This window comes from Aspergillus affinis, assembly GCF_023601865.1.
Source record: "Aspergillus affinis strain CMG 70 chromosome Unknown NODE_7_length_541545_cov_85_609384, whole genome shotgun sequence".
In the NCBI taxonomy this organism is placed as follows: Eukaryota; Fungi; Ascomycota; class Eurotiomycetes; order Eurotiales; family Aspergillaceae; genus Aspergillus; species Aspergillus affinis.
In genome coordinates this window covers 333,216-354,358 of record NW_026515788.1, presented here as the reverse complement: position 1 = coordinate 354,358, position 21,143 = coordinate 333,216, and the positions used below count along the sequence as shown (strand labels likewise).

General features: G+C 50.8%; 7 protein-coding genes across 7 annotated transcripts; 4 read left to right on the top strand and 3 right to left on the bottom strand.

Annotated features, from left to right (window-relative positions):
- Window positions 1-181: 181 nt before the first annotated feature.
- KD926_010393 (putative differentiation regulator (Nrd1)) lies at window positions 182-2,692 on the bottom strand (the record flags this gene model as incomplete). The annotated part of the gene is made up of 1 exon (XM_053095876.1): window positions 182-2,692. One exon carries the CDS (start codon window positions 2,690-2,692, stop codon window positions 182-184), a length of 2,511 nt encoding a protein of 836 aa, XP_052960051.1.
- A 2,740-nt stretch (window positions 2,693-5,432) lies between these two features.
- KD926_010392 (asparagine--tRNA ligase DED81) lies at window positions 5,433-7,034 on the top strand (the record flags this gene model as incomplete). Its single annotated transcript, XM_053095875.1, has 1 exon — window positions 5,433-7,034. The coding sequence occupies one exon, from the start codon at window positions 5,433-5,435 to the stop codon at window positions 7,032-7,034; it is 1,602 nt and encodes a 533-aa protein (XP_052960050.1).
- Window positions 7,035-7,100: 66 nt separating this feature from the next.
- Window positions 7,101-8,512, bottom strand: KD926_010391 (uncharacterized protein; the record flags this gene model as incomplete). Its single annotated transcript, XM_053095874.1, has 4 exons — window positions 7,101-7,174; window positions 7,503-7,914; window positions 7,995-8,366; window positions 8,435-8,512. 4 exons carry the CDS (start codon window positions 8,510-8,512, stop codon window positions 7,101-7,103), a joined length of 936 nt encoding a protein of 311 aa, XP_052960049.1.
- A 1,246-nt stretch (window positions 8,513-9,758) lies between these two features.
- KD926_010390 (putative transmembrane transporter) lies at window positions 9,759-10,100 on the top strand (the record flags this gene model as incomplete). Its single annotated transcript, XM_053095873.1, has 1 exon — window positions 9,759-10,100. The coding sequence occupies one exon, from the start codon at window positions 9,759-9,761 to the stop codon at window positions 10,098-10,100; it is 342 nt and encodes a 113-aa protein (XP_052960048.1).
- A 278-nt stretch (window positions 10,101-10,378) lies between these two features.
- Window positions 10,379-11,431, top strand: KD926_010389 (putative transmembrane transporter; the record flags this gene model as incomplete). Its single annotated transcript, XM_053095872.1, has 1 exon — window positions 10,379-11,431. The coding sequence occupies one exon, from the start codon at window positions 10,379-10,381 to the stop codon at window positions 11,429-11,431; it is 1,053 nt and encodes a 350-aa protein (XP_052960047.1).
- Window positions 11,432-12,341: 910 nt separating this feature from the next.
- On the bottom strand, window positions 12,342-12,744 carry KD926_010388 (uncharacterized protein; the record flags this gene model as incomplete). The annotated part of the gene is made up of 2 exons (XM_053095871.1): window positions 12,342-12,579; window positions 12,701-12,744. The coding sequence occupies 2 exons, from the start codon at window positions 12,742-12,744 to the stop codon at window positions 12,342-12,344; spliced, it is 282 nt and encodes a 93-aa protein (XP_052960046.1).
- Window positions 12,745-19,171: 6,427 nt separating this feature from the next.
- On the top strand, window positions 19,172-19,560 carry KD926_010387 (uncharacterized protein; the record flags this gene model as incomplete). Its single annotated transcript, XM_053095870.1, has 2 exons — window positions 19,172-19,360; window positions 19,444-19,560. 2 exons carry the CDS (start codon window positions 19,172-19,174, stop codon window positions 19,558-19,560), a joined length of 306 nt encoding a protein of 101 aa, XP_052960045.1.
- Between the last annotated feature and the right edge of the window lie 1,583 nt (window positions 19,561-21,143).

Here is a 21,143-nt window from a genome sequence, read left to right as displayed (position 1 = left end):
AGGGTTTGTCAAACCAGTACAGAGAATTGAATCAGAATGGTGACATGAGAAAGAAGGGGAGATCCAAGGAAATTGGTGGGAAGTGAAAGATAAAATGCTTCACCCAGGACAACTGAAATAAAAAGAAGAGTGTGTAAGTCAAAAAAATAAATTTCCCCTCAAAGATTATGAGAATGTAAGATTATTTGGCTCCGATTTCTTCCTCGGCCCAGCCTGGCAACGAATTCTCATTCTGGATGGCCAATCCGAAGCCGGCATGGTTCAACCCTCCAAGGGCAGAAGTGAAGCTGGAGAAGCTGCTCTGCGGCTGGTGGGCAACGCCCGAGCGGCCGCCATGGCTAGGTTGACCTGAAATGGGTCCGAATGGCTCCTGCGAGAATGACGGCAAACTGACGGCACGCGAGTGTTGCGCGCGAGGAACATTCAGGCTGCTGATGCTGGCGGTGGCGTGATGACCCGGTCCCGTCGAACCGTTGGTGACGTTCAAATAGCCATTGCTAGACGGCTTGTGCTGATGAAGGGGCGCTTCGATGTTGCCGTTGCTAAGTTCGCCGGTGCTGCCACCGTTGTACAAGGGCTGCTGCTGAGGTGGTTGATGCTGAGACTGCAACGCGGCCAGGGCGATTGGGTCGTTCAGGCGGTTCTCCTGCTCCTGAGCTTGCTGAGCCGACATCTGATTAAGGTACATGGTGAGCGGGTTGTTTGCCCCAACGTTCAAGACCCCCGACGGTGAGGACACCGTCTGGAGGGGGTGTCGGTTCTGCTGGCCGTTCTGGGATCCCGTAGAGCCGGGTGCGGGGGACAAAGCGGAACGGGTTGGACTGGATTGAGATCCAGATTGGCTGAGGTTCTGCTGGAAGCCGTTAAGGGCGGGCGACGGCGACTGCGGTCCCTCGAGTCCCGAGCCGTTTCGGCCCTGTTGGCCGCCATTGCCAGTCTGTCGGGGTGGATTGCCACAGCGATCCTTGCCGAAGTTGATCTTGAAGCGTCGGTACTCCTCCCGGTTGCGCATACCCTCGATGGCCTTGATAGCATTAGCGATGTTGGTGAAGTTCACGAATGCACAGCTCTTCTCGCGCAGCGTGTTGACCAGCTCAATCTCGCCGTATTCGGAAAAGTCCTGACGGAGGCGCTCCTCAGGCCAGGACTCGTCCAGGTTGCCCACGTAAACATTGCGCGAGGCACCCCCGCTGACAGCCAGAGCGATTGCAGGAGGGAGAGGGCCAGAGTGCTTGCCCCAGCCGATCTTGAGACGGCGGTTGTGGATCATCAGGCCCTGCAGGTTACTCAATGCATAGAACGAGGCAGCTGAAGTGGGGTCGATGAACGTAACAAAGCAAATGTGCTTGTCAGGAATGTAGCGAATGTGATGCAGGAGACCACCACGCACCACATTGCAAATCTCCTCGATGGTGGTTTCGGGGTGGATGTTGCCCAGGTAGATGGTGCGATTGCCCAGGTTGTTGACACCGCCGGCCGTAGTGGCCACGGCTGCGGCTGCAACGGACTGCTGGGCTAGTGCGTTGGTAATCAGATCGCGATCCGCGGAGTTGAGGATGTGCGCGTATCCCGGCGCGATCCCTAAGAATTGAGCCGCGTTCTGCTGCTGCGTCTTGGAAACGTACGCGCAGCGGTCCTTTCCATAGAAGACACGCTTAGGAGCTTGCCATTTGGCCTCCTGGGGAAGTTGAGACACCGCCTTCATCGCGTTGCTGATGGACAGGAAGTGCACAAAGCCAATAGCCTTCTCCTTGACGACCTTTACGGTATCGATGGGGCCAAACTTGCCAAGCTCCTCGCGCAACTCGTCCTCCGACATCTCTTCGGGCAAATTTCCCAGGTAGACATTCCGCGACGCGCCCGATTGCTGCACCGCCAAGGCAACGGAGGTGGGAACCTGAGACGGTTTGCCCCAGCCAACCTTGATGTCGTTCCCCTTGATGGCGAGCTTCTTGAGGATAGCGTCGGAGTGGAAGTGGGTCGCGGAGTTGCTGTCCAGGAAGGAAATGAAGGCACAGTTCTTGTCAGGCAGCAACCGAACCGACTCAATCTGTCCGCTGCGAACGTGGTTCAGAATCTCTTCAGCGGAGGTCTCCGCAGGGATGTTTCCCAGGTACACGGTGCGGCTTGTACCAGACAGGAGGCCAGGGGTCACAGACGCGGCCGGACTGCCGAAAGCCGCGTTGCCGAGACCACCCATGCCACCCACGGGGGATTGAGGGCCCGCGAGCATTTGAGAGTTCCCCATGTCCGTGGACATCATCCCCGAGTAGAGACCGGCGTTGTGCGAGGGTTGGGTCGGACTGCCCAGGTGAGTCTGCGGGTTCTGTGCATGAGCGGGGCCATTGGCCTGGGAGAATCCCCCGAAATTGGTGAATTGGGGCGAAGCAAAGGCCGAGGGGGTTCCAGGCTGGAAAGGACTGCCGAGGAGGAGCTGGGACGGAAGGAGAGGGGTGAAGTTCATATCAAACGCGGTGCCGGAGGTCGCCATGGCGTCAGGGGTATGGTGGCCGGCGGTGGTGTTAATGGCAGGAATGTTGGCACGACGAGCGTTCCGATCCGGTAGGCCCTGCAGAGGGGCGTTGTTGGAGTTGTATGCTCCGTGAGAAAATCCCGTGTTGTCCGTGTTGAGATGAGAGAACTTGGAAGGGATCAAACGACTCGGCAGGCTGGAGGCATCGGAGGTTTGCATGGCGAGGGAGCGGAACGAACGAGCAGGACGCGAGGGTCCCCTAGCGAAAGAAGAGGGAACACCGGGTCAATTGGTCGCCGACAGAATGGATCGCTATCACCAACGAAAGGGGGTGGGAAATGAGGAAGACGGAGCAATTGACACGACAGTCGAGAATGGCCAGGAGACCATCCAAGGGGAAAAAAGCCGCCGGGCTGAAGATCACCCCCGAAAAGAGGTAGGGGGAAAAAGAGAGGGAAACGAAGAGAAATCAAAAGGTAAGAGTAAACAATGAAATAAAAAATAAATAAAATAAGATAATGCAGAAGAAAGAATGAAAAATAGAATAAAATAAAATAGAGAAAATGGGGAGGCCAAAAGAAGGCGAAACGAAGGGGAACAAGAAAAAGGAGAGAGAGAGGGAAAGAGGGAGAGAAGAAAGAGCGAGAGAGGAAGAGAACGGAGAGCAGAAGACGAAGCAGAATAGGGACAATCGCCCAAGACGTGTCTAGCCCCAGTGGTCAATTGGAATGTGGTGGAGCTGCTGGGTTTGGGGGTGGGTTTTTTAGGGGCTGCGAGAATGCCAACCTGGAAGTTAACCACAACACGAACAAGACGACGTTAATCTCCGCAGACAAACGGTGACAGCAATGGATTCAATCCGAACCCATTAATCCAATGGGTTTCTGATTATTAGATCAATCGAACCGGAGCACACAAAGAACGAAAGGAGCCCAGTGAAGCCCGAAAGGGATAAGTGTGGGAATGACAAAGAGAGAAGCCACTGATGGACCTAAAAAAAAAAAAAAGGCAATGGGGATGAAAAGAGAGAATAATGACCGGAAATAATATAATAAAAAAAAAGGAAAGAAATCGAAACGAATTCGGTGGGGAGAAAGAGGGCCCTCCGAGGGGAGAAACAGCGCAGGAAAAAGGGGGTGGAAGAGAATGAGAGTGAGAGGAGAGAAAGCAGTATGTAATAAACAATCAGTCCAGGAGGAGAGAGCACTTTTCCCCTTCTCTTTTGACTATTATTTTTCCTTTTTTTGGGGGGGCTCAAATCTTGAAGAAAAAGACAAAAACACAATGGCCAGTTAATCGAACCAAAACGATGACAATATTAGAATAGATTATACAAATATCAAACTGCTCAAAATAAACATATCCAAGAAACTATGAAAGAGAGTACCAGCGACACTGGATTACGGTAACAATCGTGGAGAAACGAAGCCAACCAAACATTGAAGACAGATGAATAAAGAATTAATTCGGAGCAATAATGATAATCACCAGAGATCACCATGTAAGCAAGGAAGTAATGAATACTAACAACACCAACAATGATAATAATAATAATAATAATCAAACGGAGATACAGTATGGAAGGAAAAAGGGGGTGTTCGCGATGAACCAAACATTGGCGTCGTAAGGAAAGTGACTAGCGCGACGGCATCCTAATAATAGGCAGTCGTCAACTCCCCTGTGGAGAGAGCGGCGAGGTGAAGATGATTGATTAGCAGCTTGGGGCTAGGAGTCCATTCTTAGCGTACCACCGTCCATTCCCCATCGGAACTGTCAACGTCAATCGATCGTTCCTAATTTACGGAGTATTGTAGATTTGGTCGTGGCCGCCAAAGACCAAGATGCCGATGATCTTGTCCGGTTAGTTCATGCTACTGCTGAATCAAGATTTCGAGACTCCATCTTCATCGCATCGTCGGCACTTCTCAGTTCTCAGAGTCAGAGTCAGAGTCAGACAGAGCGGAAGAGACGGGCGACCGAAACCAACGCGGAGAATTGACTAGTCGATCATTTGGACCGGGAGTGTCATAAATGAGGGACCCGAAGACTCCTGGTCGTCATGTTTCATCTGAGAAATCCATTTTCTTCAGGTTCAGAGCGGGCAGATCGGGACTAGTGGTGGGGGAGGGAGAAAAAAGGGAAAATTAAAAATTAAAAATTAGAATAAACCGAAAAAAAAAGGTCAAGGACAAAGACAAGAAGAAAAGCTGGAAGCGTAGAGGAGAGAGAGGTTAGTTGGAGAGGCCGGCGGGACATTGATCCGTGCCGACTGCAGAAGATGCGACTTTCTCTGTCGAAATCAATTCTACCTAGGTAGATCTTTTGTTCCGGATCAATTAGGGAGTGGCGTAGCTAGGTTCTTCACCATCTGTACAAGAAGCAGGAACATAGAATTGGAGGAAGTCTTATCGGTTCGGTTTCCGGAGTGGACTGCAGGGTCTGCTGGTCCCGGTAGAACGACGCGGAGTTCCGCTCAGTGTTCAGGCCGTCAGGCATACAGGTACCAAGGCACTCAGGCACCAAGATATCTCTCTGCCTGAGGCATCTGTGGGGTGCCCGCGGCATCCACCAACCGTCGGCCGTCCGCATCCAGAAATTTACCCCTCCAGGAAGCCGTTTTGCACTGTGCGGATTCATCTTCTCCGGCGCGGGACTTGCTGCGACAATACCTACCTTCTTGGATTGAGTCATCACCTTGGTAGGTTATAAATTTCCCTTCTATATTGTAAATCTTGGTTGCATCCTGTGGCCCCTGCCAGCTTTGCCCCCTTCGATAAGGCCCGTGACTCACCTTGCGATATCCTATCTCTTTTAAAGACCCATGCTGTGTACATCGACTTGGTTTCCCCCATTATTCTCCATAACTCCACTGCCATTCTCTCCCCTCTAACACATACGAACCCAATTCTTCTATATCCCTCTTGTCTAACGCATTTTCTATCCTACACAGTCCGCGACAATGGCTTCCATTTACATTGACGAAGATGTCGGCCGGGACGATTCCACCGCGACCGGAACCGAGTCTGCCCCCTACAAGACGCTGCTGCATGCTATGCTGCAGCACGCTCCCGCCGATGGCACCCAGTACTTGACGCGCAAGTCCCAAACCGAGCCCACGGGTGAGGGTGCCGATCCCGCCTCCAAACTGGTCTATCAGCCGGCCACCAAGTCCGCCTTGAAGAAGGCCACCAACCTGTACGAACAACGGAAGCGAAAGGCCGCCAAGGAGCAGGACCTGGCCATTCGCGAGAAGCAAGAGGCGGACAAGCGTCAGGCTCTGCTGGAAGAAGCCAAGAAGGTCGTCATCAAGGAGGATACCTCTCTGCCCAAGCCGGTCAAGATCCGTCTGGACGTGACGGACCCGGCGGTCGTGACGTTGGGCAAGCCCGAGCCGGAGACTAAGGGTACTCGGGTTCGCGTGCTGGGCCGAGTTCATCGTCTGCGCGCTCAGAAGGGAGTGGTCTTCCTCACCTTGACCGACGGCTATGGCTACCTGCAGTGTGTCCTGACCGGCGACTTGGCCAAGTCCTACGACATCATGACTCTCACCCTCGAAACCTCCATGTCGATCCACGGTGAGATGCGCGCGGTCCCTCCCAAGCAGCATGCGCCCAACGACCGCGAGCTCCACGCCGACTTCTTCACCATCATCGGCCGTGCCGCTGGTGACAAGGAGGCCATCACCACTCGCGTGGCCCCCGATGCCGATCCCCAGACCCTGTACGACAACCGCCACCTGGTGCTCCGTGGAGAGACCGTCTCCTCGGTGATGAAGGTGCGCGCTGCCACTCTGCGGGCTTTCCGCACGGCCTTCGAGGAGAACCGCATGCTGGAGGTCACCCCGCCGGCCATGGTGCAGACCCAGGTCGAGGGCGGCAGCACTCTGTTCAAGTTCGACTACTACGGCGAGAACGCCTACCTGACACAGTCGTCTCAGCTCTACCTGGAGACCTGTCTGCCCTCGCTGGGAGACGTCTTCTGCGTGTGCCCGTCGTTCCGCGCCGAGAAGTCCCTCACCCGTCGTCACTTGTCCGAGTACACGCACATCGAAGCGGAACTCGACTTCATCACCTTCAGCGACCTGCTCGACCACTTGGAGGCGGTCATTTGCCGCGTTATGGACCTGGTGCTGGCCGAGCCCGAGATCGCCGCCTACATCCAGAAGCTCAACCCCGACTTCAAGCCCCCCAGCCGCCCCTTCCGTCGCATGAAGTACTCCGACGCCATCGAGTGGCTGCGCGAGCACGACATCCCCAACGAGGAGGGCAAGCCGCACGAGTTCGGCGACGACATCGCCGAGGCCGCCGAGCGCAAGATGACCGACATCATCAACTCGCCCATCTTCCTGACCCACTTCCCCGCCGAGATCAAGGCCTTCTACATGAAGAAGGACGTTGAGGACCGCCGCGTCACCGAGAGTGTCGACGTGCTGATGCCCGGTGTTGGCGAGATCGTCGGTGGTAGTATGAGAATGGACAACTGGGACGAGCTGATGGCCGCCTACAAGCACGAGGGCATGGACCCCTCTCCGTACTACTGGTACACTGACCAGCGCAAGTAAGTTTTCTCTTTCTCTATCCCTCTCTTTGCTGTTTCTGCCTCTTCAAATCTATCTGTACCTTCTTAACTAAACCGCTTGCGTTTCAGGTACGGAACCTCCCCCCACGGTGGATACGGTCTGGGTCTGGAACGATTCCTCGCCTGGTTGTGCGGTCGTTACACCGTGAGAGACTGCAGCTTGTATCCTCGCTACACGGGCCGTTGCACGCCTTAGAAAAAGAAACGAAGGAGCAGAGACATATAGCGTTTGCAGTAGACGGGATTTCATTAGATTTACGTCAAACAAAAATTTACGATTGTTCGTCTGTTTGAACATTAAGATATGTGAAAAAAAAAATACGTGATAAAATATTCTGAAAAGTAGACCAGAACCCCCGAAAACTATCATTATGAACGTAGACTTTCAAACCGGTCCATCTCAACGACATCCCCTACCTTCTCCCCAGACTCGTACCGGACAGATACGTACGTCGTTCAATGCCCTCCTTTGTATACTCTCCAGCATCCGGGAGGATCTGTTCCTGACTGGTGCTCCCCTGCTTCTCGGTATGGATGACGTAGCGCGAGACGGATTTATTGAACGCAGCCCTGTTGTTGAACTTTCTCCGACTAGGGTCAGAGGAATTATTCGGTCGACCCGCGCGGGAGTGAGTCGCCTGCCTGTCGGCGGCGGCGTAATTAGCATTACGGGAGAATTTTCCAAAGAGATGGGGGAAGAGGAAGGCAAGAGGGCGACGAAGAGCGGGGAGACAGGCGCAGATGATGCCGAGATTGGATCCAATGACGGTCCATTTGGACGAGTTGATGCTATTCCAGTGATGCCGAGGTAGGAGGTGGCGATGTCGAGAGTTGTGATGCGGAGGATAGATGTAATGCAGACGCTTTTTGGGGGAGGAGCGTTTCGTTAGCAGTTGGCTTGACTGGTCTCGGGGAAATGATAGGAAACACACTCACAATATACCAAAGGCGAAATGCCGCAGAGGATGAGCTTCAGTCTCGGTGGTAATTGCAGTCGACTGATGACTGGCACTGGGAGAGCCACGAGAACTAGGTCACTGAAAATATTGAACCCGGCGTTGGCGTACCAGAATGCGGTTAAGTTAATGCAGGAGCCAGAGCCGGGGAGAGATTTATCAAAGGCATATTGGACGGGAGAACACTGGAAGATACTAGATATCACCGTGCCGAGAGTAAATGCAGTGATGATCACGATCCATGCCCAACAGGTGATAAAGAACCAGCGTTGTATGAAGAGGCGGAGGTATAACAGTAAGATGCTGATCTTCGTGAGGCCGATATTGATCTTATACAATATCTGGGCAATGAAGTAGAGCTGCGAATGGTCGATCTTGTTAGTCTTTTCCCCGGACAATATTGTATTCAAAAACTCTTTGCACTGACCTTTAATGCTCGAGTGAGCAATTCCTGAGAAACATCACCTTCATGTTTACCGAATGCCCACTTGCAGATTGACAACATCTGGTTAGCGGAATCCAAAGAGCGCTTGCTTCTAGTCCTTGCACACTGACCAACTATCATTTGAATCGACACCGTTTCTGCGAATACCTGAACATAGTCTTCATTAGTTTATTCGTTGCGAAAAAACTGCCCTCAACCTGACTCACACAAGATGTCAAAATGGTCCAGTCATCTGACCCGATTTGACCGGAAAGATACTGTCGACCCAGCAGTCTTGTAGCAACAACGATTGGGGTGAGGATGGAAAAGACCAGATATGGGTATGACAGTGCAGCAGAGCTGTCTGGGATTTCACCATAGTGACTGAACAGTGGAATTTCTTTTGTTCACTGATCAGATAAAAGCTGCGCTCAGATTCTCGCAGGTTGACGTCTACATTGTAGTATATGGTACTACTGTTTAATGAGACTCTCCCCGTCAAGGATGTTTCTCGGGCATAAGGGGAGAAGAGTGCCCAGAATGAGAATTTGCGAAGCTAGGCATTTCGTGCCCTTGGTCAGGAGGGCACGCCTTCTAGACCTCCGTATCAGTGTATATTTCCCTGTCGGGAACCCCCTATCGTCCCTTTCTGACCCGTGTTATTTCTGCTTCGACTTTCAGTGATTGGTGGATTATTCAGGGTCGACCATGTCGGATTTTTACCTCGGAACAGACAAGGAAGCCGACCAGGACAGAGGAGACTCGCCGTATTATTTACGCTTTAATCACGTCTAACTTAGTGTGCCCATGCCTGCACCGGCCACAATATAATTGTGTGGTTCAATAAGCCAAGTGCGGATCATTTTCCTAGGCCAATCTATCCGTATAGACTTGTATCGCTAGGGCATTGATGCTTCCCTGCTTGTCCGCTGGGTGTTAATTAAGCCGAACCGCAACTGCATCTCGCTACCACGCCACCTTGCAGATAATGTGGCAGGGGTCACTAGGATGTTAAGGAGAGGAACGCACCTCGACAATTCTGGTGGCTTTAAAATTGCTGAAGCCATCATCGGGATGGACTCTTGGCCTCAATAGTCATCAAGACAGAGTCGCATGAATAAATGCAGGGATTCGTGGCCAGAAAAGTCGAGTCCCCGGCTGATGTTGCATTACAGGAGAATTCTTTTTTTATTTGTTCAGTTCTTGTTTTATTTTCATGTACTGATTTTCGTTGATATTAAATTGTTTGTATTTTCCTCGTTCCATGACAGAGGCAAATTTCGTCGGAATCATTTCTTGCGTCCCTTGATTCGCGTTTTTGAGAACCATGGAAAAACAGCCAGAACATGTCATCGAGAAGGTTGAGCAGGGCTCGGAAGGAAGATGCCCACAGATTGACAAGAAGAAAGAAAGCGCCCTTATGCGCAAGATTGACCTACATCTGATGGTCTCCCTTTGGATTGTTTTTGTTTTTGGCTTCCTGGATCGTATCAACCTTGGAAATGTCAGTGTCCTGGGAATTCTCCAAGAGCTCAACATGACTGGGACGGATATGAGTATTGTGATGCAGATCTTCTTCGTGCCATATATCTTAGCAGACATTCCAAGCAACATCATTCTCAAGCGATTCTCGCCATCGACGTGGATCAGCGTGTTAACGTTCTACTAGGGTAAGTCATAAAGCCCACGTACTTGTTCCGACCGCAATCTCTGACATTTCAGACAGGTGTTGTGTGTATGTGTCAAGGGGTTGTTAAAAACACTTCCGGGTTGATCGCCTGCCGCTTCTTCTTGGGTCTCTGTGAAGGTGGATTCGTGCCGGGATGTGCACACCTCATGTCAATGTACTATAAGAGGCATGATTTCCAAAAGTGCTTCTCTCTTCTGTGGAGAGCCGGTCTTGTAGCCGGGGCCTTCGGAGGTCTATTAGCATACGCCCTTCATCATATGCATGGAATAAGTGGCTACTCAGGCTGGCGCTGGATCTTCATAATTGAAGGTCTTCTATCCATCGCCTCGGCGATTCCCAAGTTCATCATTGCCGACTGGCCTGAACAGGCTAAATTTCTGAACGAAGAGAAGAAGCTGCTGAAGGAACGCAACTCTCGCGATGTCGGCGAGGGAGCGAGAATGGATCGACTTGATGCAGCGGCATGGAAGCGAATAATGTCCGATTGGAAGATTTATATTGGAAGTCTGATTTACCTCGGTATCATCTTCTCGGAGTATGCAACAGCGCTTTTCATTCCCTCTATCGTGAACTCATTGGGGTATGATGGCGTTCAGACCCAAGTGCAAAGCATCCCAGTCTGGGCCGTGGCGGCCGCCGTCACTGTGATCGTGTCTTATCTGACTGGTCGTGTGCAACATCGTTACGGATTTGTGATATTCGGAGTCATCTTTTCCTGTATCGGGTATATTATTCTGCTATGTCAAGGGCCACTTTCGGGTGGGACGGATGTGCGAGTTCGCTATATGGCAGTTTTCTTCGTGACTACGGGGTGTTACATCGTTCAATCAGTGGCCATCGTCTGGTTTGCCAACAATTTGAGTGGACATTACAAACGTGCTATCGGCCTTGCGATTCAAGTCGGATTCGGGAATATCGGTGGCATTATCGCCAGTAATATCTTCAACAGAGATGCAGCCCCTCAATACATCGTTGGGTATAGTGTCTCCCTGGCTATGATGGTGTTTTGTGGCGTTATGAGCACGATCTTCGCAGCAGGACTAGTGATCGAGAACAAGATGAGGGACCAGAGAAAGCGTGATGATCGGTTTCAATTGGATGAAGAGGCTTTCAACAATCTAGGGGACGATGACCCAAAGTTCCGTTTCAGTCTTAGGTTGTCGGAACAAGTTATCTCGAAACGGGTCGCATTCTCAGGGGTCTTAAATATAACTCGTGTCATTTTTGGATACACTTCATATGCCTCAATCAGTTCTGACACCTGTTCCAGAGGAAGGTATATTACATGGATCCATATGGGAGCCATCTAAATATCGAGTATGAGAATGCATCATGAGATCAATATTGGGTGGAGTAGTACTGGATCGACATAGAAAGAATCAAATAGGAACATTGAAGGACCTAGGTATAGATACATGAGAGAGAGAGAGGGGGGGGGGGAGAGAGCTATCAAGAGTAGTCAGCGGGGGTCACTGGCCTGGGGCACCTATTTTGCTCCTCCCTCTTCCGCTCTGGATTTCATCCTCTTTGTTACCCTCGCAGTATGTTCTACGACCTCCTCGTTTATCGCTACCGTCCCTTTCTTTTCTGTCCATTCTTTGCTTTTTTATCTGTCGTGTCCTTTTCCTCCCTAATTCTATCCATCTCTATCTCTTCAAGCACCGACCAAAGAATAATTTCGGCGATGAAAACAGGCGAGCTGAACCCACCCGAAACTTCTTTCTATCATGTATGTGAACCTTGACATGTCAATGCTTTTGACTAGACATGCTGTCTCCTATATATGAATCGATTAAATCTTCACGAATGAACAAAGCCACAAGAAAGGCAACCTTCAGCCAACTACCATACCAAACGGGCTCTGCGTCTGAGAAGATGGAATCGATCATGTCTGGACTGCGCCATTTGCGAGAAGTAGATAGAGCACTGCATTTAAGATTTCAACGATATCTTTCAACCAAGAAAACAACACAGGATAAAGAGAGAAGTGCCTAGGCAAACTAGCAAACAAGGCGGGCGATACATGTTTAGAGTCAAGCATCTCATCTAAGGGCGCGAGTCTTCTTCGATGGTGGATCCCGATCCACCCCCACACAGTTGAAGGAGAGAGAAAGACACCACAAGAAGTCACCAAAGCCGGTACCAAATGACTGTGGGCAGGCAGCTAAAAAAATCCATCTGCTATCGTCCTCATTCTGATCAAAGGCCGCCCCCTGCGCGTCATTCCTGGCCAGTGAGGTTACCTTCGCCTTGTACTTCGACTAAAACGGTAAGAATATCCTTATTAGAAGCACCGGAGCGAATCATAGAAATTATGCGGTCTAGATCCGCCTGGTCATTGCGGCGAACCAAATCTAACAGCTGTTCGAGGAAATCTTTGTAGTATCGGAACCCCTCGGCCAGGCTGGCGGCAGGGTCACCGTTTTGGTTGTCGTGGCTTCCGCCGTGTGTGTTGCCGCTGGTTCAATAGATATTAGCATTTCAGAGCCGTCAACCTTGCAAGTTCCGGGTTCTGCCAGTGACAGATTTCGCAGCCACGAAGAAGGCCAGATAGGAGGGAAAGAAAGATGGTCGCCTACCTTTGCTCCGAAGCGTTCATAGAACCACTGTTTCGCTGCTCCATTGTGTTCTTGTGTCGGCTTGCACCTGCTTATTCTCGATGGATAAATTCAACACGTCGTTGGTTACTGTCGAGCACCGGCGGAGTCGAAGAAGTGTATGGGTACGCCTTATGGCATGCGTGAGTGTGGCTTGAGCAGGGGAGAGAGCTGAAGAGGAGAAGGTCATTCCACGTCGTCCAATTTATGCCGGTTCAGAGCCCCGCAAACCGAGTGCTGTCCGGTCGATCGAGGTGCCTGAGCGAGGGTACGGGGTCTGTGACGACGGCTGTCCCTCTTTGGGTACATAAACGTCAGTAATAATAGGCTGGGAATTTTGGCGTCGAACCATGCACGCACTGTCGAGTATTGCACGACCGTCCAGTCGGAAGAGGCCATTGCTCCACTTTACGGCCAGAGGTGGAATTCAAGTTTCAACGGCGAAAAAACGACAGACCGCAAGGGGTCAAATCAGGCTGGAGGGGGTATCTCTGGCCTAAAGCGACCTAAACCACGATGGAGCAAGATCTTCGAATCATGACTGGCGGGTGGGTTGGTCTCCAAGAAGGCCCCTTCAGCCAGAGCTAGATGTCCGGAAATAACAGCCACACAGGCAAGGAAGGTAAAAGCACGCCAATGGTCCAACGACGCGGGTAGGCACTTGGGCGATGGCTCCCATTGGCATAGGCGCCACTCATTCATCCTGCATACCACATCTCCACGGAACCAGACCCAACGAGGAAGAAGGGGGAGGGAAAGAGAAGGTGCGAGAGACAGCGAGAGAAGAACGGAAGGAGTGTGTGAGGCTAAAAGACCATGTTCGGGAGCTCGATGGAGAGAACCACACGGCCTCTGTTCCCCAGTCGTGGAATGGCTGGGACTATATGGGCTCTCGGAGAAAAGTACCAGCCAATCTTGTCGCTCGTTGTGTCTCCGCCACCGTCCCGGCAGAGGAACATCACTCGCTAGACCAGCGTTCGGACGCACTCGTTAGATCGAACCTTTTCAAACTTTTCGGTCCCTGAAATATGTGACTTCTTTCATCCTTTTTCCCCCGTCCATTTCCATTGTGGTCACGTCGACGGCGTTGGGTGATGCTGACACCTGGGTCAACAGTCAACGGACACATGGAGCCCACCAGCACTGCTTATCGTCAATATGGACGGGAAGAACCAAGGATTCACCTCGACGATGTGAGATGATCTGCTGACGTCTACAGGACAAGCACTCCGCAACGGCTGCTTTACCTTCGACGATGGACGTATACCGGCTCTAGTGATGCCACGCTTTCTTGCTCGAAGACCACCCGCCCCCCTTTTCTAGGCATCGAACCGAAATTTCTCAGTTCATGCGTCGGAGTTCAAGGCAATTTCATAATGCATCATCCTCCGGTCGACCTTTATTGCCATCAAAGGGACTGCGTCGGTCCAAGCCTCCGGTTGATTTCCCTGGGAAAACGAAAAGACAAGGGAACGAATGACACGGATAGCGACCAAGAAACAGCCCAAACAAGCCCCCGGACAAAGTGTTTTACCAATTCACTTCCATGGTTTTATTCAAAAGTCGGGTGGCAAATGGTTTAGTCATCCCAACATACAGTGTAGCTTGACCACAGGATCAAGCTTCTGCTGATGCCTGGGTGTCGAACCGACGTGCAACTTCCGCAACTTCTGAAACCCCATCTTAGAAAACTTTGCAGCCGAGCCATATGGTAGCGTCACCTAGGTCGATTGCCACCGACTACCGATTCCCCCGGAATCTTCAATGTGAACTTTCTTCGAACGAATGAATATCCACCGTCGCCTTCCGTTTTTCATAAATAAGAAATTAGAATGCGCGTATTTTTGGCCAATATCGGAATCGGGCATGGCAGTAGCTGTTCGATCAGCGCCGGTATCACCTGTCAAGGGAACATTGGTTTTCGTCAAGAACAATTGGGTAGCTTTCAAGCAGTCCACCATAGGAGGATGAATTTCTGTCCAGTATCGAACACAGGCTTCGAGGCATTTCCTTAGACCGATATTGCGGTTTTCCATGGAATCTGCAACAAGTCTTTTGTCTCGAGAATAATCGGCTTGGTAATAGTTACCATATGGCTTGGTGAGGCATTAATAGGGCTTTCGTCGAAGAGAGTAGGGCGAGTTTTTCGGAGGTCAATACAGCAAAGATCACCAGGTGAAAACGCATGGTCAATATTTGCCCCTGTCCCGCAAATCGTGCATTTCAATGGTCTCTCGTGCCGCACTAACGCAGGGCTTAGGTCGTAATGGTGCTCAGATATGCTATCGACTCAATTTCCTTTGGGTTTTGAAGACCCTTTTGAGAACCCTGTCTGAGATTTCCTTTTCATATCTTCCGACGACATGGTATCTGTTCGTCCGCGCTTCACTTGTCTTCTATAAGCTCTGTGCATGTCCTTCAAGACCTCGGGGACTATCGGACTATCGCAAATTGTCACGTAAAGCATGAGACGGTTCTGATCCATGCCGGCCTTTCCAGGTGATCATGCCCTGGTGGATTAGAGGAGCGACGCGACTGTGTAGCAGTTGAGATATACCCCATGTAAGGTGCCAACATTCTGGGGTTTTGTCACACACTGGATGTCCTTTTTGTTGTTCTTCAGCGAGGGATAATGTCTTCATATGAGGCGTTGTCACGAAAACCCCTATTTGTATGTCCTCGTCTGCGGGCTGGTGTCTGGCGCCCGGGACCAGAATAATCCAGGGGAAACGAAAAGATGAGTAAATTGCGTTTTTTCTTGAACATGTTAACGCTACTGTGAACAGGTTCGCCAGGGTCCTGAGAGTAATGAGAGTCGTGAGGATTAATATCGGGCCAACCTCGTATACGAGCTGGAATTTCTTTGTGAAAGGCTCTGGAAATCATAGGCGTCCGTCATCTGCCGCGACTGATTCTCGTGGGTCGATTGGGATAGAGGTTTATGGTGGGATTCCGCAAGTCGGTCCTATAATCCTTCTTCGACGCTGACCTCAAGTGATTAGCCGACTTCCACTTCGATTAGTACACTGGGATGTATGCTCCTGGGTCTTGTTATGTTCAGAGCCTAATGTGGTATCCGCTACTCACCTTTTGCGAGACTTCGGGGTTGTATGTCGGCCCCTTTTATGTGGCGTTGAAGACCATATACGGGCACGGTAATCGAGTTAGATGGCTTGTGTCTGGTATGGCGTCCACATTTAGAGGCCTGTCGAGCAGCTGTGGCCTATTCACCGATAAAGCTTGTTTTTACTGGTCATCCTCGTGTTTTGCAACGAGAAGATTCGACAAATTCACCGGCCCCCATGATCTGCATGCCCATCATGGTTCGGAACATAGGCTTTGTTGGCCCGTGGATATCGGAGTATCGGTATCTCGTCTTCGTTAATGGAGGATGAGCACCCATCGTTACACCCATTTTACTGCTTGCTGAACAAGAGTATCTCCATTCAGCGTGCGGAAGTGTACGATTGTGATGATCATGGGCGAGGCCGATGTCGAACTTGTTTCGCCGATTGAGTCGAACAGCCACCCCATTCGACTTGGTTCCATTTTTGTATGGCAAAGATAGTGGGCAAAGAGAACGAATGCCTAGTGAGTCTTGAAGTGAGGATGTGTTCCCCCCTTCCCCCCGCCCTCCCGCCCTTCCCGCCCCGCCTTCCCGCCCCGGAGAGAAGGAGAGAAGGAGAGGGGAGAAGAGACGGAGAAGAAACGGCAAAAGAAGCAGACGAGAGTGAGCGGCCTGGCGTCGTGTGGCACCAATAGGAGTCCACACTGGTGAGGGGAAATACATCCTGAAGACTCCATTGGAGCTCCACTCAACGCCAACTATCTACCGAATGCAGTGAACCCTGGGTTATATACCTCCCAGGAAAGCATGTTTAGGGGCAGAATCCAAGGTGGCCCGTTCGAGGCCTTACTCATGCCTGGTTAATTACGGGTTGCCGTTTTTCTGACCATCATCACAGACTATGGTTGACGTGCCCGTCGATGGCTGACGACGGCCGTTTCTCCCTTTTTGTTATTTTTGATTATCAACGATAACAAATGGGCCAGGACCGTTCGTCCAATATTGTCGCACAGCTCTACTCCGTACATGGAGTTTGTAGGCATCCTTTGGGGGTGAGTGTGCACTGTTACGGGTTTGCCGTACCAGATCTACATACCTTCGGGGTACACTCCCTAGAACGAAGCCAATGCATGAGTATTAAAAGACATCGGTTTGAACAGGTCTCCTTGATTAGTCTCCTTGGGAAGATCATCCGTGCCTTTGATCTCTGGGGTCCCTGTGAGATCCAATCAGGGGGGATATCTCGGCCATTTACCCTCGGGTTCTACCGGCAGCGGTCATACTAACAAAAGAGACATATATGCCAATCCAGCAAGGCAGACGGGTTACCCTTACCTGGTCTAGTTCGAGAGCAAGCATTAGAAGCTGTTCAATCTGGGACCATTGCTCAAAGGCTTCAGATCAACAACGACCGATCTTCGTTGACGGTGATGTGAGACACTTCTACTCCCATCTCTAGCCAAATAGAAACGAGATAGACTCTAGTCAAGTCCGAGATCTCTCTATCTTCGCTAGAATTCAAAAGAAGAAGCCAATAGTCCTCATTTCTTTGAGGTAGACGTGTCTGTGGTTCGCTCGCTTGGAAACAGTTTCCGGTCGCAGTGGAGTTTCCCTGGTCGTTCCCTAGTAATGGACATCTCGTATTAACAACGACCCTTCTGTCACCTCTCATCGTGTTGTGAAAACATACCGCTTATGTTCCTTGTTATTATCTTGGTGTCATTGCATGGTAAGGGAGACCATTGTGAGGCCCACGACGTTTTTGAGGTTTCGGATCCCTATCCTGCGGGTCCTTGACATGACGACAGTGGCTTGAAGAAATTGTCAGCGAGCAGCACCAGTTTTTCAGAGTTTCATTCGGTATCCTCGCAGGGCCTCGTTGACTCGAAAGCGTCTCCCCGATTCGTGATTCGATACCTACCACCTTTACCGCAATATTGTCGAAGAAAGATTGCAGATTGAACCGTTCCCGAAGCCCCCTATAACACACTAAAGACACCGCATCACGAGCCCCTAATGACACGAAAAAGCCAACGCAAAGAAAAAAAGGTAGGTCAGAAGGGAAAATCTTTACTAACGTCTATAGGCTTATCAGTTCATCCTGTGCGTCCTTCGGCCTCGATTTGCGTACCCAGACTTTTATACTCGCGCGAGAATCTCATATCTCCATCTCATATCCCGATCTTCCACGACGACTGTGGCATACGTACATACATACTTACACGTTGCGGAGAGAATATTGTACAACACTTCCTTACGACAAGAGCTTCTTTCTCTCTCCCCTCTCTTCCATCTCGGAAAAGGTGAAACGCGGTGTTGCTTTGGCTTGATGAGAACACCCCATTGATCCCAATGCTCTGGTTACAAGGCGATTACTTCCATGCTGAAGATCATCACAATCGAAACTTTCGAGTGAGACCCAGGACACAGTTTGTGCGGTACAAAATGGACTGGCTGTGCTATCGGGGTCACCTGAGAAGCGCGGAGAGGAGAGGAGAGCAAGAGAAGACGACAGCAGACAGTTCATAGCACAGCTTCTATGCGAGAGGGATGGCAGCAGCAGAACGAGATCGATCCATCCATCCGATATCGACCCGAGCCGCTTCCCTGATTGATTTACCACGCGAGAGGACACGGACACAGGCTCTGCGTTAGGTGGTGTCCTCAGGTGTCGAGCATATTGTGTTTTGCACCTGGGTTTTGTGTGCCTGAGGCTCCCTCCCTCACCCTCCCTCCCTCTCTCTCTCTCTCATCTCGGAGTATCTGCCTTTGGGTGAAAGTCTACGACCCTACGGAGTAGTCCTATGCTATATAGATCAAGAGCACCTATTTCTCAAGCCCATCCACTTTCCTGTCCTTTCTCCTTTTCTCCTAAGGTGGTCGCAGACACATCAAGCCCCTGATTTGCTGGCTACGGAGAGCAGCAGACAGACAGGCATTGCTCAGTTTTGCAACCTGTTCTCCAGCATTCCATCTTTCGGAGACTCTAGAATCCGGACATTCCTGAGCCCTGTCTTGAACCAGTTAGAATTGTCTTCACCTCCCGTCCGTCAGTAATGCTCTGTAGAAGGTCAACAACAACAACAAGGGCCACCCCTTGCATAGAAAACCCGCGACCAAGTTTAAGACGCACCCCTCATCCACTGCTGAAGACATAGTTCAATCAATCCGCCCAACCCTCGCGTTTCGACATCGACATCGACTATCGACAACCAACCCGCGCCTATTAGACCTGCACGCGTCATTCGCTCTTTACTTGGGATCCTGCATATCCTATCTCACGTCTTGCCTTACCTATCCATAAATCCGGTTTTTCTTTGCCCTTACATCCGGGTCTAAAACACTCAGTCAAGCAAGTCGCAAATAGCCAAACAAAACCATCCAAGATGCGATTCTCCGGTCAATACGTTTCGGTGCTGTGTCTTCTCATCACGGGCACACTTGCCATCAACCCGGGCATCCCTCACGACGAGAACTACGGAATCGGAAAGCCCCATGGCATAGACAAGGGTAACACCATATGTCTGGGGCGATGCACGCCTAATCCGGTGGAGCTGGCTTGCAAGGCGCCAGTGGTGAGTTTCTTCCTTCCTCTTCTGGAGTATTGTACTGCCAATGTGGTGTGTGTGGGGTCTAACCGCGTGTTTGGTGGAATTAGTTCAAGAAAGACAAAGGGTGCTTCGTCTGCTGCTTTTCGGATGATGATTTGGATAGCTTCGACAAGCAGATTCCCGATGACCCGATTGGAGGAGGTTTCCTGCCATTCGAGGCTTAAGTAACGATGTGGGGAGTTTTTCTGTATGTTTCGCTTGGGGGTAGGTCGGTAGGAGGTGGTCGGGTGTCGCAGATCAAGGAGGGAATGGCAAGAGTGCAGGCGTCGGGAAACATCGCGTGTACTATAGAAATCCGGGCAATCGTCGATCAATGTTGCTCTGGTTGGTAGAGCAGAATTCGATTCTGACATCCATCCCACTAGTGTTCCATCACCTGGCCCTTGGGTGCATCCGTAAATTTGCTGAAATTCTGCTGTATTCGTCGACGGTGATGTTCAAATCCCTATGCCGAAAGCAGCCGATGCCGATGTGTTTCAAAATCGGCTCGTAGTAAACGCCAGCGTCCGACCGTTAAAATGTGTACATTTCTAGAAGTCGGCCCATCCATCATCGATACCTCGCTCGACGGAATCGTTTTGAATGCAGACAAGGGCGATTCTTTAGGACTGAGCTCGTTTTCTCTAGTTCTGAACAGAACTGGTGACGTTGCTGTCGAGCTAGACTTGAACACGGTTAGCACCTCAGCAAGGAGTTAGGTACTTGAGCCCTAACTCATCCGGGGACTGCAGACACCATGCTCGAGCACCTCGTTGCTGTTCTCCTTTAGCACAAAGAGAAAGTTTCCCTCATTCTGTGTCATCGTTGGCGGTTTTAATTGTCGCAACAGACTCCCAGTCACCATGTGGCTTCCTTCTGGTGTCCTCGAGTCGTGATTTTTATCTGCAGTGACGCCGTCGACCAGCTCTTGTTGACACTTTATCCCAACGTTATAATCCTCGAATTCCACCACCCATTCTCTCATCATAGTCTGCTCTGCAGTGGAAGTTTCTTAGCGAGTAATTTGAGGTCGGGTTCAGGTTGGTATGTGTCAAACTGATCAAGCGAATGGCGAGTCCCTGCTATCTCCATTCGGGCCAAACCTCCCCTCCTTGTGCAACCATCTTCGTTGAAGAGTTAATCCGGGGTTGAAACGGTCCAAAAGAAAAAGGCTAATACCACGATATCTACCGGTTTCCCTTCGATTGACTGGGTTTGATCGTGGATGCCTCGAGGCAACGGAAAGGCAGTGACTAAGGTGAGTAAAAGTTACTGGTCCATGTCAGCACTCTCTACCAACAGAGTTCATGCTACCTTTTTGTGGTTATATATCACAGAAACAGTTTGTGTGTAGCCTGCTTATTATGCTGAGAAGTCGGTTGGCCACGTTGCGTGCGAGTGTCATCATCCCATGAGGTCCAAGTCAGCCGATCCAGGACCATACACCCTATTCCACGTCCAAAGTTGACCTAGTTCTTCGGGTCGATTGATTATGATGCAGTGAATAACGATCGTAAGAGCTGATGAATATTTGAGGTTCTTTGGGGGCAGATCTGAGCGACGTTCGAAGACGAGTCCTTGTCCGGCAGTTGGTGATATGCAGAAATCGACCATTCGGGTGTGTATTCAAGATAGCCTGTACAACGTTCTGTGATTGGTATGGTGATGCTATGGGGAGAATTCGATGAAAGATCGATGCGGTGACGGTGAGATGATGGAATTGACGACGAGGGAGGCGGTTTGATGAAATCTCGATTTGTGGAGGGGT